The 26,434-nt window shown below is 41.6% G+C and overlaps 1 protein-coding gene across 1 annotated transcript in view; it reads right to left on the bottom strand.

Moving 5' to 3' along the window:
- Positions 1-26,434, bottom strand: part of LOC136874566 (pancreatic triacylglycerol lipase) — a 145,597-nt gene that overhangs the window by 81,201 nt on the left and 37,962 nt on the right. The window contains exons 2-3 of the mRNA XM_067148203.2: positions 14,228-14,283; positions 1,220-1,297 (exon numbers count right to left, since the gene is read on the bottom strand). Of these exons, the coding sequence (XP_067004304.2) occupies positions 1,220-1,297; positions 14,228-14,279 (130 nt within the window). The 5' untranslated portion in view covers positions 14,280-14,283. The remainder of the gene's footprint in view (positions 1-1,219; positions 1,298-14,227; positions 14,284-26,434) is intronic.

Raw genomic sequence — 26,434 nt, 5'->3', positions numbered from 1 at the left:
GTCGCTTCCTTCCCCCTTCCTTGTCTATCCCTTCCAAACGTCCCATCCCCCCACAAGGCCCCTGTTCAGCATAGCAGGTGAGGCCGCCTGGGCGCGGTATTGGTCATCCTCCCCAGTTTCATCCCCAGACCCTGAGTCTGAAGCTCCAGGACACTGACCTCAAGGCGGTAGAGGTGGGATCCCTCGCTGAGCCCGAGGCAAAAACCGACCCTGGAGGGTAAACAGATTACGAACGAACACTAATACTATTTGACGCCCATGGGTGAACTGCGCGTCTGGATGTGGGACGGTGGTGATCATAATTAAATTTTGCTTGTCCAACCCTTCTCCCCTTTCTCTGCGGGGTCGGGTATGAGGTGAGGTGAATCTGTCGTGGCGGGTTTTTATGACCGGATGCCCTTCCTAACGTCAACCTAATCAAAGGAGTTAATGAGATTAAATGATTGACGTAATATACGATAGTAGGAAAGGAGAGGGTGAACCCCGGTTCCGGCACATAACCTACTCCTGCCGAATAGCACCAAAGGATTTCCTGAAAGCTTAACGTCCCCATCCGACGGACGAATCGCCATCAACAGCGTCATATGCCTTCTCTCCATATGGAAATTGCGGAGAATTTAATCAAGGCTTTTGGTACGCAATCTAGTGATTAGAAATTGTATACCATCTCATCCCCTACCTTGCCGGCCAACATTCGGATGGTGAAAATATTTTAGACCAACGGGACTCGAACCGGCTAACCTCGGTGTCAGACCGCTTAGACTTCAACGCCTTAACGATCGTGGCCACCAGGCGGGATGATCATCATAAGTAGGTGATAAAAAAAGTTTCCAATTTACAAGTTGCTTTACGTCGCACCGACACAGACAGGTCTTACGGCGACGATGGGATAGGAAATGGCTAGGAGTGGGAAGGAAGCAGCCGTGGCCTTAATTCAGGTACAGCCTGGTGTGAAAATGGGAAACCACGAAAAATCATCTTCAGGGCTGTTGACAGTGGGGTTCGAACCCACTATCTCCCGAATACTGCACACTGGCAACACTTAAGAGACTGCAGCTATCGAGCTCGGCAGTAAAATTACCTGAACTACACTTAATCGCTTTTAAGGCTTTGGCACATAATTGCTTTAACCACGCACTTTATCTGGCAACCCACAGCAAGTTCGTTGTTACTTAATACTTATCTTTAACATACATAGCGTTTTAAGTATCTGACTCACCAAAATAATGAGGTAAAGGAATGCATAGCACCCGAAAGAAACAAACAGGTTGAATAATCAGCTCTCCATTGTAATGTCCTGAAACAAATGAAGTCAAAATGTTTTAACATTTATTTCTACGAGTATATTTTGCAAACATATTAACGGGATTCATACACATGATAGCTTGCATTATTAAAAGTATTTAATATGTCTGGAACTATAAAAAGTATAATAATCACATCCCATTTATGAGGTAATCACATAAATGTGATTGTAAATAAAGGGTACATATCTCTGCACATGGTTATGAGGATATTTAAGGGTTACAGTAAGGATGTACAGGAGAAGGCATATGTCTCTCGTAAGACCCCAACTAGAGTATGCCCCCAGTGTGTGTAATCCTCATCTGGATTACTTGATTCAAGAACTGGAAAAAATCCCAAGGAAAGCAGCTCTATTTGTTCTGGATGATTTCTGACAAATGAGCAGCGTTACAAAAATGTTGTAAAGTTTGGGCTGGGAAGACTTGGGAGAAAAGAGACGATCTGCTCGACTAAGTGGTATGTTCCGAGCCGTCGGTTGGGAGATCGCGTGGAATGACATTAGTAGACGAATAAGATTGAGAGGTGTTTTGAAAAGTATTAGAGATCACAATATGAAGATAAAATTGGAATTCAAGAGGACAAATTGGAGCAAATATTCGTTCATAGTGTACCCTATAGGGCGTAAACAATGATGCACTACCGAACTTACCTGCTTACCTGTCCTTAAATAACTGCACCGGCCTAGCTGCAACCGGCAGCCGGTCGATTTTGACGAGAGTATATGGGGTCAGGAAAACTACTATATTACTCTAAATTATGAAATGAGGAACTCAGTTGCATTTTGAATAAATAATTTTACAAAGCATTAGTTTCTGTGTTCATAACCAGTTTTTCTTTACAATAGATTGCACTCATAGTGCAAAAGATAAATGTCATAAAGGCTTACATCTATAATTTTCAAAGACAACCTAAAATAGCTTGATGATTCTGTGCGGAGGAGTAGATAAGTGAACAAAAAAAATGTGTCCCCTACATGGAACAGCACCATTCGACCTACAAATAAAAATACATGATGATAGGATTAGAGATGTTACGGAGTAATAAGGCTATTATTAAAGGTTCCCTCATAATTTGGGGAAATATATATCTAAATAGCAACACTGCATGTTATAAACGCACACTAAGATAAACCCAACGCTGAAGCTACACGTTACCCGACCACATATAAAATACATAGGTATGTGAACTCATATCCACTGAGTATTCTTTATACACACTAGATTAACTAATAATCCTAATTCCTTAGTACCGATATATCATATGTAGAATACACATATATTGACAAGTAAGTGAAAAAGGAAAGGAGAAAAACAAAAAGAAAGAATCGCTGTCACAAATAATTCTCTGCCTAAAAAAGAAAGAATCCCTTACAACCTTGGCTTTTAAAAATGGCTGCGGCTCCCCGGCGTGCAGGGTTGGGCATTGACCTGTACGTCTCGCCAGTAAAGCCTCCCCCATCCCACGCAAAAAAAATCATAAATTAGGGACCAGTAGCCTGGTTTCTCAAGGGCTTTTAATCACGTCTTCTCTTGACAACCCAACAAGCCATAGAACAAATGAGGAACCAATTCTCATTCGATATATCTGACTCAACTAACTGACCACCACGGCCTGATTTATCTCATGTTGTTGTTTGAGTCATCAGTCCATAGACTGGTTTGATGCAGCCCTCCATGCCACCCTATCCTGTGCTAACCTTTTCATTTCTACGTAACTATTGCATCCTACATCTGCTCTAATCTGCTTGTCATATTCATACCTTGGTCTACCCCTACCGTTCTTGCCACCTACACTTCCTTCAAAAACCAACTGAACAAGTCCTGGGTGTCTTAAGATGTGTCCTATCATTCTATCTCTTCTTCTCGTCAAATTTAGCCAAATCGATCTCCTCTCACCAATTCGATTCAGTATCTCTTCATTCGTGATTCGATCTATCCACCTCACCTTCAGCATTCTTCTGTAACACCACATTTCAAAAGCTTCTATTCTCTTTCTTTCTGAGCTAGTTATCGTCCATGTTTCACTTCCATACAATGCCACGCTCCACACAAAAGTCTTCAAAAACATCTTTCTAATTCCGATATCAATGTTTGAAGTGAGCAAATTTCTTTTCTTAAGAAAGCTCTTCCTTGCTTGTGCTAGTCTGCATTTTATGTCCTCCTTACTTCTGCCATCGTTGGTTATTTTACTACCCAAGTAACAATATTCATCTACTTCCTTTAAGACTTCGTTTCCTAATCTAATATTTCCTACATCACCTGCCTTCGTTCGACTGCACTCCATTACTTTTGTTTTGGACTTATTTATTTTCATCTTGTACTCCTTACCTAAGATTTCATCCATACCATTCAGCAACTTCTCGAGATCTTCCGCAGTCTCAGATAAAATAACAATATCATCGGGAAATTTCAAGGTTTTGATTTCCTCTCCTTGGACTGTGATTCCCTTTCCAAATTTCTCTTTGATTTCCTTTACTGCCTGTTCTATGTAAACATTGAAAAGGAGAGGGGACAAACTGCAGCCTTGCCTCACTCCTTTCTGGATTGCTGCTTCTTTTTCAAAGCCCTCAATTCTTATTACAGCAGACTGATTTTTATACAGGTTGTAGATAATTCTTCGTTCTCGGTATCTGATCCCTATCCTCTTCAGAATCATAAATAGCCTGGTCCAATCAACATTATCGAATGCCTTTTCTAGATCTACGAATGCCATGTACGTGGGCTTGTCCTTCTTGATTCGATCCTCTAAGATCAGACGTAAAGTCAGGATTGCTTCACGTGTTCCTACATTTCTTCTGAAGCCAAATTGATCTTTCCCCACTCAGCTTCAACTTGTTTTCCCATTCTTCTGTAAATAATACGTGTTAAAATTTTGCAGGCATGAGATACTAAACTAATAGTGCGGTAGTTTTCACACCTGTCAGCACCGGCTTTCTTTGGAATAGGTATAACAACATTCTGCCGAAAATCGGATGGGACTTCTCCTGTCTCATACATCTTGCACACTAAATGAAATAACCTTACCATGCTGGTTTCTCCTAAGGCAGTCAGTAATTCAGAGGGAATATCATCAATTCCAGGTGCCTTGTTCCTATTTAGGTCACTCACAGCTCTGTCAAACTCTGACCTCAAAATTGGGTCTCCCATTTCATCAGCATCAACAGCCTCTTCATGTTCCAGAACGAAATTATTTACATCGTTACCTTGATACAACTGTTGGATATGCTCCTGCCATCTTTCCGCTTTGTCTTCTTTCCCTAGAAGTGGCTTTCCATCTGAGCTCTTAATATTCATGCACCTAGATTTCCTTTCTCCAAAGGTTTCCTTGATTTTCCTGTATGCAGCATCTACCTTTCCCAGGACCATACAGCCTTCGACATCCTTGCACTTCTCCTTCAGCCATTCTTCCTTAGCTACCTTGCACTTTCTATCCACTTCATTCTTTAATCGCCTGTATTCTTTTCTGCCCTCTTCATTTCTAGCATTCTTGTATTTTCGTCGTTCATCAATCAGGTCTAGTATCTCCTGAGTTATCCACTGATTCTTAGTTGATCTTTTCTTCCTTCCTAACTTTTCTTCAGCAGCCCTACTGACTTCATTTTCCATGACTCTCCACTCTTCCTCTACTGTGTTTCCTTCGGCCTTTTCATTTAGTCCTTGTGCAACATGTTCCTTGAAACGATCCATCACACTCTTTTCTTTCAACTTGTCTAGATCCCATCTTTTTGCATTCTTTCCTTTCTTCAATTTCTTCAACTTCAGATGGCATTTCATGACCAACAAGTTGTGGTCAGAGTCCACGTCTGCCCCTGGGAAAGTTTTGCAATCCAACACCTGGTTTCTGAATCTCTGCCTAATCATAATGAAGTCTATTTGATACCTTCCAGTGTCTCCAGGTCTCGTCCACGTATACAGCCGTCGTTTGTGGTGTTTGAACCAAGTATTGGCGAGGACTAAATTATGGTCAGTGCAGAATTCAACCAGCCGACTTCCTCTTTCGTTCCTTTGTCCCAATCCAAATTCTCCTACTGTGCTACCTTCTCTTCCTTGGCCTACCACTGCGTTCCAGTCTCCCATCACAATTAGATTCTCGTCACCTTTGACATATTGTATTAAATCTTCTATCTCCTCATATATTCTTTCAATTTCTTCATCATCCGCTGAACTAGTAGGCATATAGACCTGCACTATTGTGGTGGGCATTGGTTTGGTGTCTATCTTGGCGACAATAATTCTTTCACTATGCTGGTCGTAGTAGCTTATCCGCTGCCCTATTTTCTTATTCATTATTAAACCAACTCCTGCATTACCCTTGTTTGATTTCGTGTTGATAATTCGGTAGTCGCCTGACCAAAAATCCTGTTCTTCCTGCCAACGTACTTCACTTATACCAACTACATCTAACTTTAGCCTATCCATCTCCCTTTTCATATTCTCTAACCTACCACAACGATTCAAACTTCTAACATTCCACGCTCCGACTCGCAGAATGTTAGTATCCATCTTCCTGATGATCGCCCCCTCTCGTGTAGTCCCCACCCGGAGATCCGAATGGGGGACTAGTTTACCTCCGGAATATTTTACCCGGGAGGAAGCCATCATCAGTACATCTTTCATACAGAGAGAGCTGCATGTCCTCGGGAGGTGGTTACGGCTGTAGTTTTCCGTTGCTTTCAGCCGTGTAGCAGTATCAACACAGCTAAGCCATGTTGAGTATTATTACAAGGCCGTATCAGTCAATCATCTAGACTGCCGCCCTTGCAACTACAGAAAGGCTGCTACCCCCCTTTCGATGAACCATTCGTTAGTCTGGTCTCTCAACAGATACCCATCCGATATGGTTGCACCTGCGGCTCGGCTATCTGCATCATTGGGACACGCAAGCCTCCCCACCGCGGCAAGGTCACATGGTTCGCAGATATAAAGCAATATACCGTGCTACTTCATACAATTATCACCGTCTATCCTTATGACGTGTTCTTGGTAACTTTTAGGTCCAAGGTTCAAGCCACTGTTTGGCAGAGTAAAACGGAGTCACAGATTTTAATGACACAGCCTACGATGTGGTTTAATTTCGCCCGGAGTCGATCAAATAAATGCATGCATATAAATCATGTTCAGGCAGCATGCAAACACTACGTTACGCAGATCTATCTATCCCAATAGAGAGAATGATAAACTGATCCAAATAATACTTACAAGAAATTATTATCCGCCGAAAGATACTAAGGAATATACTGATCTAATACTCACGAAACAAGCTTACGTAACACTAGGCACACCTCTTCCCACCATGTAACATATCTACTACATAAAAATATTTATACTTTACAAGTTTGTTACTTTTAAAATCATCTAATAAATAGCCTGATAGGCTATAATCAAGTCATATACTAATATTTACAAATTTGATTACTATATTTCTGCGTAACGACCCCCTAACCCTAACACATGCTTACAAGTGTGGTTCACTTATCTTTCATTTTGGTGACCTGCTCATCCCTCTGTCCGGGTTAGGCTGTGCCTGCTCAGCCCATCATGGCAGCGATGTGGTCCTGGATCGATCCTCTGGGTCCAGTCTCCATGGGTGGCTCGTTCATGATGCAGTCTTCTTGAAGGATGGCTCGTTCATGAGGTCGTCTTCTTGCGAATGTGGTCGGAAGGTCTCGTATCACACGTCTCTCGAAACATAGCACAGGTCTTCACTAGAATGAAATGCCTAATTTATTAACAGCATATCACTCCAAGTACTTTTATTTAACTTTTGAGACAGAAATCAGTACTGGCGATCTGCGACGTTAAAAATCATTGTTCCCTTTTAGCTGCTTAACCGCGCACGAATAAATATAGGCAACATATCTACTATCTGAAATCAGCAACCTGATCGGTCGAACAAATTGTCATTATCTCATGTTCGACTGATTCAGACTCATAAGTCTAGCGGGAATAACACAAATGGCTTTAGTTTATACTTGCACTTCTTCCGCACTTCGCGATATATCTGCGGGTTTACCCGTACCGCTTCATGATGAATTCTATATGTACGGCATTGTCTATATTCCGTTAATTCGGTACTGGCGACCTCACTGTAAAGCGTCTAAATACCATCATACGATTGAATTATTATTGGAAAGTATATAGATAACCGATCCACTGAATCAACGTCAGCACAACTGCACTAAAGTAACCATAGTCTTTGTCCTAAACAAAGGTTTCTAGCGCAAATACAGACAGATACGCGACACGCCCTAGTAGCAATCTCGCCATCGAATGCGCAATCTCCCTCCATATCTCTCATCTCTTATAGGGTCCGACTCGTTGGCTGAATGGTCAGCGTACTGGCCTTCGGTTCAGAGGGTTCCGGGTTCGATTCCCGGTCGGTTCGGGGATTTTAACCTTAATTGGTTAATTCCAATGGCTGGGTGTTTGTGCTGTCCCCAACATTCCTGCAACTCACACACCACACATAACACTATCCTCTACCACAATAACACGCAGTTACCTAAACATGGCAGATGCCGCCCACCCTCATAGGAGGGTCTGCCTTACAAGGGCTGCACTCGGCTAGAAATAGCCACACGAAATTAAATTAATTATCTCTTATAGGGGGAAAAAAGCGAAGCAAGGCGGGAAAAGTCCATCGAAACACTCTTGAGTTTGGTATGCAGCCACTAAACAGTTTTCCATGGTGGTCGTATTATTACGCAGTTATTAATCTCATTCCTGGTGAACAACATTAAAAGGTATAATTGGCTTCATAAAATTCTGGATATACTTTTCATCTTTTTATCATTCTGGTAATCCTTCAGATAGAGGAGCTATCACTCGATTTCCGTGATGTGGTGAACCTGACTACTCCCGTTTAAAATGTTTGGAAATGAGACATAGCTCTCATAGTGCATTGGTACTGCTGGTGGCTTCAAGTAGCCTATGCAGTGGCCTCCACGGTATGCACTAGCCTTGCGCCTTGAGAGGTGTGCTAAGTCCCAACTGAGGAGCCTAACTTAGCAGACGAGGGCGAAAAGCAGGCTACCAAGAATGAGTTCGCTGGAAAATTTATAATGTCCAATAACGGACCATTATATTGGTATTACTTATGTTTATATTAATATTATTGTTAGAAGGACGATTTTTATGTGGAATAATATATTCTTCATAAATACCGTTTACCCACTATTCTTTCTCATTTTCATTGGTAAAAACACCACCCTTATTGTTTCTGCATATCAAACGATAGTCATTACAACAATCAGTTTGGGTACAATAGTGAATACACTCATTAATTCTCTACATTTTGGTCGTTGCTATATCTACCATAACACGAGTCACGAACGAGATTGGTATGTGACATACAAAGCGCTCATTTATATGTTTATCACTCGTATCTAGTTAGTCTTCTGAGGCCAGTTTCCGTCATACATGTTGCACATCTTCTTCTTTCTATGGAAGCCTATGAATTTGACTCATCTTGATTTTTGTCCTCCCGATTTGGTTGAAATTTGTTCCATTTCCTTTGAAGATCCAATGGTACGCCAACAGTTTTCAAACATCTTCTACCTATCTCTCCTATAAGAAGTTCATGTGACAGCTCTTTCAAGGAAACTCTCCTTCGCATTGGTTCCAGTCCATTACCTGGGGATATAACCTGAGAATTGGTGCCCTCTATATTTAGCATGGTAAAAGAATATCACTATAAGCCATCGCTCGGTGTTTCGAGTCACATCAAATGTAGCACACAGTTTGTCTGCAGTGTCTACTCCTCCTTTAGTTGTGTTATAGAAGGTTATGACTGGCTTATTTTTTCTTTCGTGTCAGGATCAATTGATGCGACATTATGGAGCGTAAATACAAGAATCACATTTCTTTGTTTTATTGGGATGTAAGACACTAACGGTTTGTACCTTCTGAAGGCGAAAATGCTAATATATTCTTCCCGTCCTTCGGTGGCGACACGTTCAGGTGGCAGCTGTCTATTTTTTAATGTACCCACGTAGCATATTCATTTCTCCTTTAGTTCCTCAGTAAGTTATAAGTCACTGAACCGATGTTATATTACGACCTTAGCCTAACAAATGTTTGGCCATGCGTTTAACCACATCAACTGGCTTGTTACTGATGATGAAAGGTCCTTGTGCTTGTTTCCCAGCATAAATTTCTAAGTTATAGGAATAAAACATTTATTCATCCACAAGCGTATACATTTTTATCCCATATTTGCTGGGCTTTGACGGAATGTATTTAAGAAAAGGACACTTTCCACGAAAACCTGGAAGCATTTCATCTGGTGTTGTATTTTCACAAAGCGAATCATTTTTCTAACAGTTGAGCACAAACTGGGAGAAAATATCACGAATTGGTGCGAGTCTATCTTCTGCTCTTCTGGCTAACCTACTATCTCGATCACGGAAACGATAGCATCGCATTAGAGTCGTGGACCTTTTAATATTCAACTTTTCTACTCCATATCTGTAGGTCCCCCATAGTTCCTGTAGATTCTGCCTATTTTCTCTATAAGCTCCTATAAGTACAAAAATCCTATAAAAGCCCTTACTTATAACGCATCAGTATTCTTTATGTCTCTTTTACGAACAAACTTATCTTTCATGTGGCTGATGTATTTATTCGTGAATTTGACTACAATATTGAAAATATATTTCTTCAGTAATAGATTATTCCAGCACTCTACTCCAGTATTTACAAACCTAGCATTTCCTATTACTCCAGGAAGGCGAGTAAGAAGATTGTGGGGTTCTCCTTCACACTTTTCAGAAGTGGATTATGTCTCCATTTAGTTATTTTATCCTTTCCCACTAAAATAATTGCTACCTGATGTCGTTTCATCCTCTTCATCTGTACAATTGTCCTCATGCTCAGTTTCAGAATCACCACCGCGGTCCTCTAAATGATCTTCAGAACTTCTAGCACTGTTGTCATCAGTATCCCCATTCAGGTCTTCAACATTGTCTTCCAGATATCTCATTACGGTACATCTGCGAGGTCATAAGATTTATTCAGGTCGTACATTTTCATCGAACTTGACATCCTGAAGTATAAATCCTGAAAGAAATTAATACAATAGAAATATACATCATGTTCGGGTGCAAAAGCACAAGGATGGATAATATTACAATTATTGTGAATATTTATGAACAACAGCATTTTATCATTGTGAAGTAAGTAAAATAAAAGATTCTGATCAAAATAAATTGAGAAGACCTACCTCACGTAATGGTGCACGGTCAGGCGCTATGTGCCAGGTGGATCTTTTTCGCAAGAACAGCATGTGTGGAGGGTCAATGACGACCTGGCCGATATGGGCTTGAAGGTCGCACGAAAACAGGTGAAATTAGTTCCGCCCCCGCCAATGACGAATACGAGATAAGAACGTGTGCCTGTCACATCGGTTGCGCCCGACCATCACATGCATAAAGTGAATTGTTTAACTGGAAAACTGTTCATGCATCGCCCTAAAGAATGAAATTCTGGTTTTGGCAGCAAGTAAATTCCGTTGTTGCAGTCGCGATCACAGCACCTCAGCCTGATGTTTTGTCAGATTCTTATCGTTCACTAAGTCATTTAGTTTGGACTGATTGACGAGGAGGTGTTCATTTTCAGGTTCTGGGTTGTAATCTGGATCAAAGGAAGTGGATGGTCCAGGCTCGTCAATATGTTCATTTACTTAAATGGTTTCTTTTAAATGTGAAGGCTGGCGAGGAATTGGGAGCTCAGGTTCATGTGGACCGGGTTGTCTTACAGAGGGAACATTAGGATATTCAGTATTGGATTTTGTTTTCTTTAAATGTCCCATACCGAGCTCGATAGCTGCAGTCGCTTAAGTGCGGCCAGTATCCAGCATTCGGGAGATAGTAGGTTCGAATCCCACTGTCGGCAGCCCTGAAAATGGTTTTCCGTGGTTTCCCATTTTCACACCAGGCAAATGCTGGTGCTGTACCTTATTTGAGGCCACGGCCGCTTCTTTCCCACTCCTAACCCTTTCCTGTCCCACCGTCGCCATAAGACGTATCTATGTCGGTGCGACGTAAAGCAACTAGCAAAAAAAAAAAAAATGTCCCATGATATTAGTCAGACAAAAATAACGGTCATTTACATGGTTTGTTGGTTCACACCAAACCATTGGCACCACGAAAGGAATAGTGTGAGTTTTGTCACCACCCACCCACCCACCCACCCACTTATTGCCAGCGGCCGTAGCCGTGTTCAAACACCGGATCCCGTGAGAACTCCGAAGTTAAGCAACATTGGGCGTGGTCAGGAGTTGGATGGGTTGCCACGCGCTGTTGGTGGGGGGTAAGGGAATGGAGGAGCGGAAAGGAACTGGCCACCCTACCGCACGTAAACTCCGGCTCAGGAACACCTCTGCGGAGGTTCGGACCTGCCTTCGGGCAGAATAACCCTTACCTACCCACTTATTAAAATTAGAATAACACCTTATTCAGGGCAAACGAGGTGCCCACTCTTCAGCTTTATCATCAAAAGGACAGCCAAAATATCTCAAATATGCTCGTTTTGAAGTTTTGTCAAACATCGACGCGGATTTTTTATAGTGAGCTACCAACACACGTAACGGAAACTTTTTGCCGAATGTACACAAGCACGACGAGATTTTCTCATTGCAGAGAAAATAAAATAAACTAATTTGAAACCAAACGAAACCACTTGTCCGCCTCTGTGGTGTAGTGGTTAGCGTGATTAGCTGCCAGCCCCGGAGGCCCGGGTTCGATTCCCGGCTCTGCCACGAAATTTGAAAAGTGGTACGAGGGCTGGAACGGGGTCCACTCAGCCTCGGGAGGTCAACTGAGTAGAGGTGGGTTCGATTCCCACCTCAGCCATCCTGGAAGTGGTTTTCCGTGGTTTCCCACTTCTCTTCCAGGCGAATGCCGGGATGGTACCTAACTTAAGGCCACGGCCGCTTCCTTCCCTCTTCCTTGTCTATCCCTTCCAATCTTCCAATCCCTCCGCAAGGCCCCTGTTCAGCATAGCAGGTGAGGCCGCCTGGGCGAGGTACTGGTTATACTCCCCAGTTGTATCCCCCGACCAAGAGTCTGAAGCTCCAGGACGCTGCCCTTGAGGCGGTAGAGGTGGGATCCCTCGCTGGGTCCGAGGGAAAAACCGATCCTGGAGGGTAAACAGATGATGATGATGATGATGACGAAACCACTTTTCATGTGCAAGATAAAACTTAAACTGAATATGTGAATATTCATAAAGGGATCGGACTGTCTTGGTCACTTCCTGCTGGTCTGGCGCCTAGAGCACTAAGTCAGTAAACCACTCATCCACCTTTGGCAAGGTCACACATATTGTTAACCAGCTTTCCATATTAAGCTCTGAATCCTAAGTAACCGACAAGAGAAGAATCATTGTGAAAACTTGTCTCAGGTCTGGAGGTCCATGTTTCATTAACTAGATTTTTGCTTGTTTTTAAACATATTTTCATGATTTACAAGAAAATGGTGTGTGAGGGAACATTTTATGTTCTTATCTGTTATTAGCTCATAAATTTTGAATTAATATGCCCATTTTCACCTATGTGACAAAAACGTTGTTGTCTAGTGAAACTAACCACAGTTGTAGAAAGTTAACGCTGCCAGTTCTGTGTTTTTATTTTGCTACCCACGCCCCGTCACAGTACCATCATCTAGAAATCAAAGAGAGATTTATAACGGTACCCCCACATGATGAGTTCGCATTTAGAGTGTCAAATCGTCGATTGTAGAAAGATCCAATTTTAGGTCTCTTCGGTTCGGACGATTTGCCATACCAATATAATATTTCATTCCCCTATGCACGTATTTTGGTTTCGGTGTTATTATTAGCAGACCATACCGTATACCTAAAAATCGTTACATTGTAAGGCCCATCCACTTTCCTGCGTATTTAGATCAGGGACCAGAGTGTCGTATTTTCTGGTATGTTATACATTTTCAACCACACGGTACCTCAACTATGCTGACTAGACCTTACTGTAGTTCCGGAGCAGTAAGCCCGATGTGCTATGATTTTTTACATGTTATCACGTCAAAAATTGGGTTACTTAGATTGAACTACCGTAATAACTGAACAATAAATTAATACAGAGTAGTTAGTTATAAAAATACCTTATGCTGCAAACAGCACGTGTGCAATATTTCATTGTAAAATAAGTTTTGATCATATTTTAATTGCATGTGAATGTACCATCGGACAGAGCGGCAGATTTCATAGCCGAGTCCTCCCATACTAAATAAGAAAAACTGATAATCCACAGCCTGTTTCCAGTCACTCGACCGAGTCAGGAATGGAATAAATAGAATGCGTGAATGGAATGAATTTCATCTGTCAGTCATTAATTAATTGTTGCCTAGAGGAGTGCGACGAGCACAATTCCTATCCTCGCCTCTAGATGCGGCTATACATTTCTTAAGTAATAGCTTAATAACAACTATTAATGTCATTGCCACTGATGCTTTCACGGCCCGTCTTATAGACATGATATAGGCTTTTCGGCTTATGCCGTGTCAAGAAAATAAGGTGAAATTCTTTACGTTTCGCAGAGAACTGTGCTCTGCGTCATCAGAAGGAAATCTCGACTGTCCACAAGAAAGGCTTTCTAAACATTAATATCGTTTTCAAAGTCTAACTGATACGTCTCATTATCTGAAAAAGGCAAAATTGACGTTTGGTGTTGCCTACTTTGGTTGAAAGAGATCGAACGCAAGCAAGCTCATTAACTTATTACACGTATTTAATTTCATAGTCACTTAACCAAAGGCATCAGTCGTTTTGGGAATTGTTGGCAGTTGTGACCCTTCTCTTTGAGTTAGTACCATCGTGTACAAGTTCTGAATAAAATGAAGTACTTCATTACTGCAGTAAAGTGTCTATTAGTTATAAACTTTGGAAGCAAATGAAGAAAATCTTACCAATGAGAAAGAAGCAGAGGAGTACGGTCGAAGAGAGCTGTTTGTAGAACATATTCCTGGAACATAAAATAATGGTTTGTAGCAAGTGCCTTATAGGTATAATATTTTATTCTTCCACGTGCAAAGATTTCAAGTTTCAGAAGAAGTAGAGAAATTAAATATTTACTTAGGCTATAAATCTATTGGTAGATCAATATTCATAAGAACGAAAGAGGTAGTCTTGCTTAAAAATAATAATACCCTTTAGGGAGAATCAGATAGGTTTTTCAATGACCTGTTTCTTAAATTTGTGTATGTTCCTAGTGATCAAATTAATTTCAATTCTAACCTATTAAAACTTAAACTTCCGGACTCTGGTTATTATACTGTATTTATGCTAGGTTTTGTAATTATTCAGTGAAATCTTGTGCACACTTCTTTGAGACATGCTGATTTTCTTTTGAGGCAACCGGTAGTAGAACAAGACGATAAACGTGTCCTAACGTTAAGAGGGTATATCAGCTTGCTGCAGTTATTTCGCAATGACTTAATTAGTGGAAGTTTGCGTCACAAAACATTTTACCCACTTTCAAAGGTTTTTTTTCTTTAGTTATCTGTTCAGCAGATAGATTTTTTGACGTTGGAATAGGAAATTTCTAGGACTGAGTATATAGCGCCATAGTCTGAAGTATCGTACAACCCTGACATTTTACATGTACTAATAATAATTTGTTATGCTACTGCAAGCGGAATGCAGCTCTTCTAATTCAGACCACTGACGACTGTAGGCAGCAACTGCACTGTGTGGGAAACTGTGGTGAAGAATATTTATTGCGGTGCGAGATGCAGGAATGCTGGGGACAGAAAAATACGTTTCTGTCAACGAAGTTATTGTCGCATCGCCATGATGACGTAAGTACACAGCTATATCTATATGAGTTCGAACCACGTACATCCTACCTCTCCGCCACACCCCAATACTCCCGCGGCACTTCTAATTTTACGACTATTTATTTGTTCTATTTTGGCGTTTAAACTTGCGCTGGGCACATACAGTTTTCACCTTAGCATTCTACTGCCTCCCACGAATATTCCTACCAAATTTCAACCGAATCCGAGTGTAACACATGTATGTGTTCCCTCGTTAGTGATAAGAACGAGGGCTTCATAAGTTTCTTAACTAATCCGGTGTCTCTTCCCAACATATCTCTGAATTTCTTCGAAATAAGGAAGAAACGTGTCTTCAAGCCATTTTAACCTTTCATCATCCGACTTCATAAATATCATTTCATCCGCATGTCTTAACATGTAAAGTCCTTAATGTTACATACGTCATGAATATCATGCCATTTCCTGATATGTTCTATAAATCCTACTGTCTTATTAAGAGATGCCATATATTACACTGCTTCTGGGGCAACAGTAGGCAGTGTTTTAAAAGCTCCTGTAAAGCATGTCGAAAATAAAAATTAGCCCTTTGGACATTCATTTTTTCCAGGTAAGATGGAAAACTTACTTCACTGTTTGCTGCCTTTGTATATCATAAAGATTCTTAATATGGATGCTTCATATCATTTTTTGCTCATGGAAAAAATCTTTCTGTAAAAACAGGGAACGAATGTTCTTTAGCACATGAATAGAGTCGAAACTCAGAAAGAGGGGGCCATTTTTATCATTTAGATGCTGAATTTCAGGCGGGATGGTCCCATTGCACAAGTCTTTCATCATATTTAGATTAACTGTACAGTTATCAGTAACCAGTCACAAAATTTGAAAACCTGTGTTTTCCACTTCAGACAATACCTTCCGAGTTAATTTGCGCAGTTGTGTACCCGTTAATTGGCGAGTGAAATAAAACACCCCAGGAATCCCAAACAATGTAGAGAGCCCTCGAAACAAAAAGCACTGAAGCCTGTTTGCAATCCTGTCACTAAGGCCAGATTCTTCAAGTTCAGTCTCGGAGTATCCTAGAAATCGGTCAAGATTAAAATAATAGTGCACTCTGGGCTTGATGGGTTGATGATAATGGATTCTAACTTTTCCTCCACGCATGTCAAATTCATGACTTCGTAATGAAGCCTTTGTTTAATGAGGGATGTTATTCCTGTTTCTCCATTCGAAAAGCCAACATAATTCTTTTGATGTGGAAGTCGGAGGCAGTGAAGTGATCCAGTGAGTCTGTAACCCATTGGCGATTTTCTTTGCCAAAGGACAGAAATTTTAAAAGTTGCTCCTCCATATCTTACTTACTTCTTCCCATAAGCGTCTATTTGTTCTAATAGGAATGATTCTTTCATTTCTCAATTTCCATCATCTTTCCTTATTTTATTAACTTTTTCATCAAATGCAGAATTTTCAACTTAATTCGAGAACTTCAGATCTTTTATTTTAATCCTTAGCTTGCGTATTGTTTGTCTCAATCGGTAGTTTTATTTCCTTCTCAGTATATATTTCGCTTCTGGAGTGCTAGCGTTTGGTCAGCAAGTGGGAAAGAGACCCGAATTCCTTTTTAATTTGTGGTAGGTCTACTTGAATAATCCGGTAGAGTCATTACATTTTCACAATCAACTTTGGAACACACTTTTCTTATTTTATTTGGAGTTGTACGTGTAGCTTCCGCTTTCGGGAAATGTCTTTGACTACAGGTGTGACACCTTCCTGTTTGTAGGCGGGGTGACCTATGAAGACTGAAGGGACTCTATTCGGAAGAAGTTGTTTTATTTGCTGTATTTAAACTCTGAAGTTTCAATATTTAAATTGTAAATTACAGACTCTGGATAACGTCGTAGGCGACCAAAGGGTACCTAATTTGCTCCCTGTCTAGACATAGCAATTATCCACTTCTCCTTTAAAACTGGATCGGCGGGAAACGAAGGAAAACTCCAATGTTCTCCTTTCTTTGACAAATCGGACTTACTGCACAGTACACCAAATTGTATAATGTAAATGAAACTTCCTTGGAGTTCATTTGAACACTAACACTAAGTTAAATCTATACGTAATCGTATTAAAAACACTTCTCTCCGGATATTAATACACTATAGAACATGATGTTGAGACATCTGGCGGCAATATTGCGAACCTGGTTGGGGATGGCCGTGGCCTTAAGTTAGGCACCATCTCCGCATTTGCCTGGAGGAAAAGTGGGAAACCACGGAAAACTACTTCGAGGATGGCTGAGGTTGGAATCGAACCCACCTCTGTTCTGTTGACCTCCCGAGGCTGAGTGAACCCCGTTCCAGCACTCATAACACTTTTTGTGGCGGAGCCAGGAATGGAACCCGGGGCCTACGGGGTTTGCAGCTAATCACGCTAACCACTACATCACAGAACATTCTGTTTTATGGCAAAAAATTTAGAATGGTTTCTAAAAATCGAAAACGGAGAACTAGGCCAAATGGCACTATTGAGATTCAACAAACCAGTATTTTTTTAAAATTGTACGAGATTCATTTGGTTCTTCTTTTCATCCAATACGAAGAGCAATGTTTTCCAAACTAGCGATTTTTGCTCAAGAAACGAACAAGTTAACATAGTTTCATAGATAACCAAATAACGTACATTAGCATTGACTCTAGTGTGCGATGATGTTAATGAAGTTAATAAAGCTAGTTTTTGCAATGGAACGAGATTGAAGATAAACAAAAATATCGTTCATGAAGAAATCCAGGCAGACTCAGCTTCAAGACGAAAGTGTTTCATTCGGAGAATAGATTTAGCACCTGTGAATCCGAGTATACTATTCGTTCTTAAATGGAGGCAATTACCTCTAAATATAGCCATGTCTGTCACAATTAATAAGTAACCAAGATAAACTTTAAAACTGGGATCAATCTCTCCACTCCAGTGTTTCAGACATTTGTATGTAGATTTCTCAATATGACTCAGATCCGTAGACGTCAGATGAAACTCCAAGCTACACTGTACTCAATGTGGTTTGTAAGGAAATACTACAACATCTGTTTTGATTCCATTCGAATGCCGTATAAAACCTGGAAGGTGTAACTTTTCTTCTTCTTCTTCTTCTTCTTCTTCTTCTTCTTCTTCTACTACTACTTCTTATTTATCTGTTTACCCTCCAGGTTCGGTTTTCCCCTCTACCGCTCTAAGGGCAGTATCCTGGAGCTTTAGACTCCCGGTCGGGGATACAACTGGGGATGATTAGCAATACCTCGCCCACGCGGCTTCACCTGCTATGCTGAACAGGGGCCTTTCGTAACTATTATTGATAAGGTATATTAATGGTCCATTTAGAATTTCCAATTACTTTATAGCCTAGATAGTAATTTCGACTGTCGAAAGGCAGGTTTATGTACTAGTACTAGATAATTGTCCAAGAATATTCATAAATAATTTCGCTATACAGGATGTATCATAACTATAAGGGCTGCCTGGCCGAGGTGGTAAAGGCGTGCTCGGTTCACCCGGAAAGATGTGGGTTCGAATCCTCGTCAGGAAGTCGTAAAATTTATAAAACGAGATTTCCACTTCCGGAGGTGCAAATAGCTTACGCCAAAAATGACTACCAGTTAATTACTGGAGGCAAAGGCGGCCGGGAGTAGAGCTAACCACTCTACCCCAACAAGTGCCAAGGTTACGGATAGTGGAAGCCTTTACCTTCCACCCCTCATGGTGCCTTCATGACTGTACGAAGATGACTTTGCTTTGCTTTCTTATCATAACTTTACACATTATTTACACAATTTGCATACAAGCTGTATGCTCTACCCTTGCCCCGTTTCTGTACATGGTCGGGTCTCAAGTAAGATGGATCCTCTTAGCGAGTTTTTACGACTGGATGCCCTTCCTGATGTCAATCTCATCAGAGGATTTAATGAGATTAAATGAATGACGTAATATATGACAGTGGGAAGGTCGAGGTTGAAATCCGGTGCCAGCACATAGCCTGTTTTTGTCGAATAACACCAAGGCGTCTGTTGAACTATAAACGTCTTCATCAGAAGAATCAACATCGACATATGTCTCTCTCCATCTGAACACTGTGGAGGGGTTTGTAGTTAAATCCAGGCTTTTTACACGCAATATAGTAATTAGAAATTGTTCCTGGTTGTCCGACTCGTTGGCTGAATGGTCAGCGTACTGACCTTCGGTTCAGAGGGTCCCGGTTTCGATTCCCGGCCGGGTCGGGGATTTTAATCGCTTCTGATTAATTCTTCTGGCTCGGGGACTGGGTGTTTGTGTCCGTCCCAACACTCTCCTCTTCATATTCACACAACACACTACACTACCAACCACCACAGAAACACGCAATAGTGATTACATCCCTCCATATAGGGTTGGCGTCAGGAAGGGCATCCGGCCGTAAAACAGGGCCAAATCCACATGTGCGACACAGATCGCACCCGCGACCCCACAGGTGTGGGAAAAGCGGTAGGAAAAGAAGAAGGAGGAGAAATTGTTCCTGGTTATCCGTATGTGCGCGGTGTGAAATGTACATATACCAGTGCCCTTAATTTCCCTCCCCACTCGGTCTGTAATAACTGCATTTAGTTATGATGTTAACAATTTTGAAAAATGGTGTAATTATTAGTTGTGTGGTGGGCGATTTATGTGTAGAAAAATTTGTATTTCAATGTGTGTGTGTGTGTGTGTGTGTGTGTGTGTGTGTGTGTGTGTGTGTGTGTGTGTGTGTGTGTGTGTGACCAGGGCAACGGCCTCGTTGTTATGTTGGCTGACACAGTAATTATTATTGTGCATCGGTATGTGTAGTCCAGGGGTGGCCCATCCAAGTACTGACCACCGCCTAATGTTGCTTTGGTATTGCAACGAGACTGTGCCGGTCGTATTACGCAGTGAATCGCATATTTATAATTTAAAATTATAGTTTTGTACGAGTATGCGAATGTTAACATTTGGACAACAGCATTTTGTGTGATTTAGCAGCTTTGTAGCGCACTACCTCGGCTGGGAAGTGAGAACTTTTGGTCTTTTTCATGGCAGGATGGTTTTACTTAATGCACGGTGGGGTAGGGTTTAATATAGAATGAGTTGTTGGCTTGCCTGGGTAATTAGAAATTGTATATCATCACTCTCCTACCAAATAAAGACATCAATAAATAAATAAATAAATAAATAAATAAATAAATAAATAAATAAATAAATAAATAAATAAATAAATAAATAAATAAATAAATATTCTAACGGTGAAAATGTTTTCGACCAGGGGACTTGAACCGTCTAACCACGGTGTCAGACCGTATAGACTTCACGCCTTAACGGTCTTTGCCACCAAGCGGACTATTTTACACACAAACTATTTGCGACCAACTACAGATCATTCACATGATGGAGACATAGAATAAATGTTCCATGTCCAAAAACTTCGTGACGGATGTGTAAGGTGGCAAATATGACTGACTTTTGAAGTTCTGCCTAGCTGAGTGGGTGCAGATTGTCAATTATGAGACTGTTATGAAATGCAATATCATTACACGCTGTTATTATTGGTATTGTGATATATTTCTTGGCTCACCACTTTGCTTCAATTTTCATCAAGAAATCAGTGTACTTGTATATTTTCTGTGTATTTGTGTTCCCAGCAGGTTGCGGGAACTAGGTCATGCAATATCTATGAAGTAGCAGGTTTTCTTGATCTTATCGAGTTGCACAATGTCTGGTCTATTACACGATATCGTCTTGTCAGTGATGACACCCCAGTAAAGTCTATATTACTCGTTTTCAAGGTCTGGTCGTGGTGTGTACTTCAGAGAGGTGCTGCTAATAATCGGCATTCAAAAGTGATGTCATCGTCATCATCAATGATCTGGACCAGGCGGAAGATTCCCTATCAATAGTTTACCTATCCTCTTCTTAAAGGTTTTCAAAGAACTTAAAAATTTATCAAGCATTTCGCTTTGTAATATTGTCTTGGTCAGCCTGTGTGCTGTAGTTGTGGTGTGATTAGCTGCCACCGCTGAAGGCTCGGTGTCGATTCCCGGCTCTGCCGCGAAATTTGAAATTTGAGTGGAACTGGGTCCACTCAGCCTCGGGTTGTCAACAGCGTGAAGTGGGTTTCAATTCCTACTTCAGTCATCCTCAAAGTGGTTTTCCGTGGTTCTCCTCTTCTCCTCCAGACAAATGGCGGGATTCTACCTAACGTATGGCCACGGGCGATTCCTTCTCTCTTCCTCGTCCATCCCGTTCAATCTTCCCATCCCGACACAAGGCCCCTGATCAACATAGCATGTGAGGCCGCATGGAGGAGGTACTGCTCCTGACCAAATGTTTCACACTCCAGGACACTTCCCTTGAAACGGTAGAGGTGAGATTCGGGGGAAGAAACTAACCGTGGAAGTTTATTTTATTTCGTGTCAGAGTGTTGAAAAAAATTCAAATATAAATAACGTATTATACAGCCCTACAAACAAAGCAAGTACATCTTATGTCATAAACGTATTTCACACAAAGTCTGTCCAGAAATGGGCAAGAGCAATTCCCTCCTCAGTGGCTTGAGTCAAGTCTTGAAGTGTACAACGAACAGGGCAGGACTGACAGTCATAAAGATGTTGGAGAGTTTGTTGCTCCTCACAATCGCAGAAGTCTGACTGATCTTTCAAATAACCCCATTTTTAAGGTTATACTTGGATTTACCTACTCCACTCCTCAATCGACTCACTGCCTTCCAGGTTGTCCATTCCAAATGATAACCAGCGGGAGGAGATTCAGAAGGCACCATCCAGTCGAAAAGATGCTCCATTCTTGCTCGCCGCATATCACAACGTGCTGTTCTTGTTGGTTAAACCAGAGGCTTGAGGAAGTTTTTCCAGGACACCGTGGAAGTTGAACGGATAATGAAATTAAATTAAATTAAATGGAATGAAATGGCGTATGGATTTTAGTGTCCCATCCCAAGATCGGCTCGCCAGATGCAAGTCCCTTTTGATTAGAAGTCCGCAGGCGAACCGCGCGTCGCAATGAGGAAGAAATGATGATTGAAGTGACACATACACCCAGGCCCGTGCCAGCGAAATTAACCAATCACATAAATACATTACCATTATAGACCGTTATGCCTTTCAGCGTGAGTCTGCAAGCTTCTGCGAATTTACTGAACATCGCCACAATCCTGTTTGCAACTAGTGCTTTGGCCACATTTACTTCTATACCTCTTATCTTTAAATCGTTAGAAACTGAGTCTAACCATCGTCGTCTTGGTCTCCCTCTACTCCTCTTACTCTCCATAACAGAGACTGTTATTCTCCTAGGTAACCTATCCTCCTCCATTCGCCTCACATGACCCCACCACCGAAGCTGGTATATGCGTACAACTTCATCCATGGAGTTCATTCACAACTTAGCCTTATCTTCTCGTTCCGAGTACCCTCCGGCCATTGTTTCCACCTGTTTGTACCACCAATCATTCTCGCTACTTTCATGTCTGCTACTTCTAACTTATGAATAAGATATCATTAGTCCACCCAACTTTCACTCCCGTAAAGCAAAGCTGGTCTGAAAACACACCGATGTAAAGTTAGTTTCGCCCGGGAGCTGCATTCCTTCTTAAACAAGGATCGCAATTGAGTGCTCTCTGCATTAGCTTTACTACACCTTGATTCAATCTCACTTACTATATTACCATCCTAGGAGAACACACAACCTAAATACTTAAAGTTATCTGCCTGTTCCAGCTTCCATCCCCAAATTTAACATTCAATTGTGTTGAATTTCTTACCTACTGGCATCGATTTAGTCTTCGAAATGCCAATTTTCATACCACACTCATTGCACCTATTTTCAAGTTCCAAGATATTAGACTGCAGGCTTTCGGCACAATCTGCCATTAAGACAAAGTCGTCAGCAGAGGCCAGACTGCTTAGAGCATTTCCACCTTACTGAATCCCTCCCTGCCACTTTATACCTTTCAGCAGATGATCCATGTAAACTACGAACACCAAAGGTGAAGGATTACAGCCTTGCCTAACCCCTGTAAGTACCCTGAACCAAGAACTCATTCTACCGTCAATTCTCACTGCAGCCCAATTGTCAACGTAAATGGCTTTGATTGATTTTGATAATCTTTTCCCACGGTACCCTGCATATGCTTTCTCTAGATCTACGAAACATGAACACAACTGTCTATTCCTCTCGTAACACTTCACAGTTACTTAGCGCATACTGGAAATCTGTGCCCCTCTGTGGTCTGAAACCACACTGGATTTCATCCAACTTCCTCTCAACGACTGATCGCACCCTCCCTTCCAAGATGCCAGTGAATACTTTGCCTGGTATACTAATCAATGAGATACCTCAATAGTTGCTGCAATCCTTTCTGCTCCCTTGCTTAGAGATAGGTGCAATTACTGCTTTGTCCAATCTGAAGGTACCTTACCAACACTCCATGCTAATCTTACTACTCTATGAAGCCATTTCATCCCTGCCTTCCCACTATACTTCACCATGTCAGGTCTAATTTCATCTATTCCTGCTGCGTTATGACAATGGAATTTAATTACCATCCTTTCCACTTCCTCAAGCGTAATTTCGTCAACATCATTTTTTCCTCCCCATGAGCTCGGTTTTTCGTGACACCACCAGGAAGACTTCCTTTTAAGTTGAGAAGATTTTCAAAATATTCCCTCCACCTGTCCAGTGATTCACCGTGATTCATCTGAATTACCCAAAACACTGTTCATTTCCTTTTCTCTCCCTTCCTAAGATTCTTTATTACTAACCAGAAATGTTTCCCTGCTTCTTGCCCTAGCCTTTCCAGGTTATTACCAAATTCTTCCCACGACTTATTTTTGGATTCAACAACAATGTGTTTCGCTCTGTTTATTTCATCGGTCTGCATCGGTCCTTGTTTGGAGCCATTCCTGTTAAGCCTACTTTTTACGTTTAAAAGCTGCTCTCACTTCATCATTCCACAAATATGTTCGCTTTTTCCCATCTTTACACACAGTCCTTCCTAGGCATTCCCTTGCTGTTTCTACAACAGCATCCCTGTATGCCAACCATTCTCTTTCTATATCCTGAACCTGCTTACTGTCCACTGATCGAAACTTCTCACTAATCATATTCATGTACTTCTGTCTAATTTTCTCGTCCTGGAGATTTTCTACCCTTATTCGTTTGCAGACAGATTTCACTTTCTCTACCCTAGGCCTAGAGACACTTAGTTCACTACATATGACATAGTGATCTCTAGCATCGAAAAATCCCCGAAAAACCCGTACATTCCTAAGAGATTTCCTGAATTCGAAGTCGGTTAATATATAGCCTGTTATGAATCTGGTACCCCTAGCCACCCATGTGTGGCGGTAAATAGCCTTATGCTTGAAGAATGTATTCTTAATTGCTAAACCCATACTTGCACAGAAGTCCAGAAAACGCTTACCATTCCCATTAGCTTCCATATCTTCCCCACATTTACCAATCACCCTTTCGTATCCTTTAGTTATATTTCCTACTCTCGCATTGAAATCCTATCCTTGCTATTGACCCTAAATACGATGTCACTCAATGCTTCATAAAACTTGTCAACTTCATCCTCATCTGCACCCTCACACAGTGAATATTCTGAGACAATTCTCGTCCTAATTCCTCCACCTGCCAAGTCTACCCACATCATTCGCTTATTTACATGCCTAATAGTAACTATGTTGGGTACAATAGTATTCCTAGTAAACAGTCCTACCCATACTTCACCATTCCCTTTTAATACCCGTCAAGTACACTTCATAATCTCCTGTCTCTTCCTCGTTATCTCCCCTAACCCGAATATCACTTATTCCTAGTACATCCAGATGCAACCTCTTTGCTGGCTCAGCCAGTTCTATTTTCTTTCTTCCATAACTCCCATTAATATTGATAGCTCCCCATCGAATTCCATTTCGTTCTCCAAGTTGTTTCCAAGGAGTCCCTCGCTTGTCAAATGGGAGTGAGACTCCGTTACTCCCATATGTCCGAGGCTTGCTTAAATTATCTGATCTCGATAAATTCATGAAGCAGGGTGTTACCCTACTTACACAGAGTCCAAGTGAGGATCTTTCCTCTAACGGGTTAGGGACCACCGGTTGATTGTGTAGTCCTAACCGCCTGAGCACAAGGAGGACCACGACTCAGAATATGTCCGAGATGCCCACTTCCATTCCGTAACAACTGGTATCCCGACTCTCAGGACCACTTACTAGGCCACTCAGCCGTTGCCAGTGGTTCACGAACTAGGACGTGACTACAGTAACCCACACCATGAACCATTAACCGATTATGCTTAAAATTCCTGACGCTGCCGGGAATCGAACCGAGGCACCATGTGACCAAAGCCAGCACGATAACTATTTACCCATGGAGCCGGACATTAAATTAAATGTTGTGTCAGTGAATGTAAAGCGTCGAAGACCTTGATTAAATTCTACCGATTGGTCCTGCAGTATGTACTTCCTGTAGTTCCTTTCTGCAATAACTTGGTCCTGAACTGTAAGCATAAATCCTTGTGTCTCCGGGTATACTTATGATTGTATCACCAGGCGTGCGATGCTCTCTTATCGACATACGGCTGAGTCAAGTCATTTGACTAATGTGCGTGCTGAGTCTTCTATTTCTTTTATTTCCATTGTGATAATCTCTGCTCTGTTGTGGGAACCTGAGGTGAGTAGTTCTCTGGAGCACTAAGATAAAGAGGTATTACATTCTTGTCTGCGGCTAGTGCTGCACTGTACAATGGTGAAGATTCTTTCTTTTTTCTTTCTTATTGAACTAAGATCGCAGTGTTTCAAACTGTGAGCTGTGTAATTTTTATATACCTGTAATTACTTACTGTATGACTTTTAATGCCGGAAGTATCCAAAAGCAATGAGCCTCCGTGGATCACGTGGCAGTGTGCCGGCCTCTCACCGCTGAGTTTCGTGGTTCAAATCCCGTTCACTCCATGTGGGATTTGTGCTGGACAGAGCGGAGGCGGGACAAGTTTTACACCGGGTACTCCGGCTTTCCCTGTCATCTTTCAATCCAGTGACACTCTCCAATATCATTTTATTTCATCTGTCGATCATTAATTATTGCCTCAGAGGAGTGCGACAGGCTTCGGCAGCCGGCACAATTCCTATCCTCGCCGCTGGATTGGGGGTTCATTTATTCTATTCCTGACCCGTTCGAATGATTGTAAACAGGCTGTGGATTTTCAGTAACCAATGACATGTTCAGCTCACCTGGTGCTGGTCTTTCTATCTGACACCCATGGGCGATATGCGCGTCTGGATGTGGGGGGAT

This window comes from Anabrus simplex, chromosome 5 (assembly GCF_040414725.1).
Source record: "Anabrus simplex isolate iqAnaSimp1 chromosome 5, ASM4041472v1, whole genome shotgun sequence".
Classification (NCBI taxonomy): Eukaryota; Metazoa; Arthropoda; class Insecta; order Orthoptera; family Tettigoniidae; genus Anabrus; species Anabrus simplex.
This window is presented reverse-complemented; position numbering and strand designations above follow the sequence as displayed.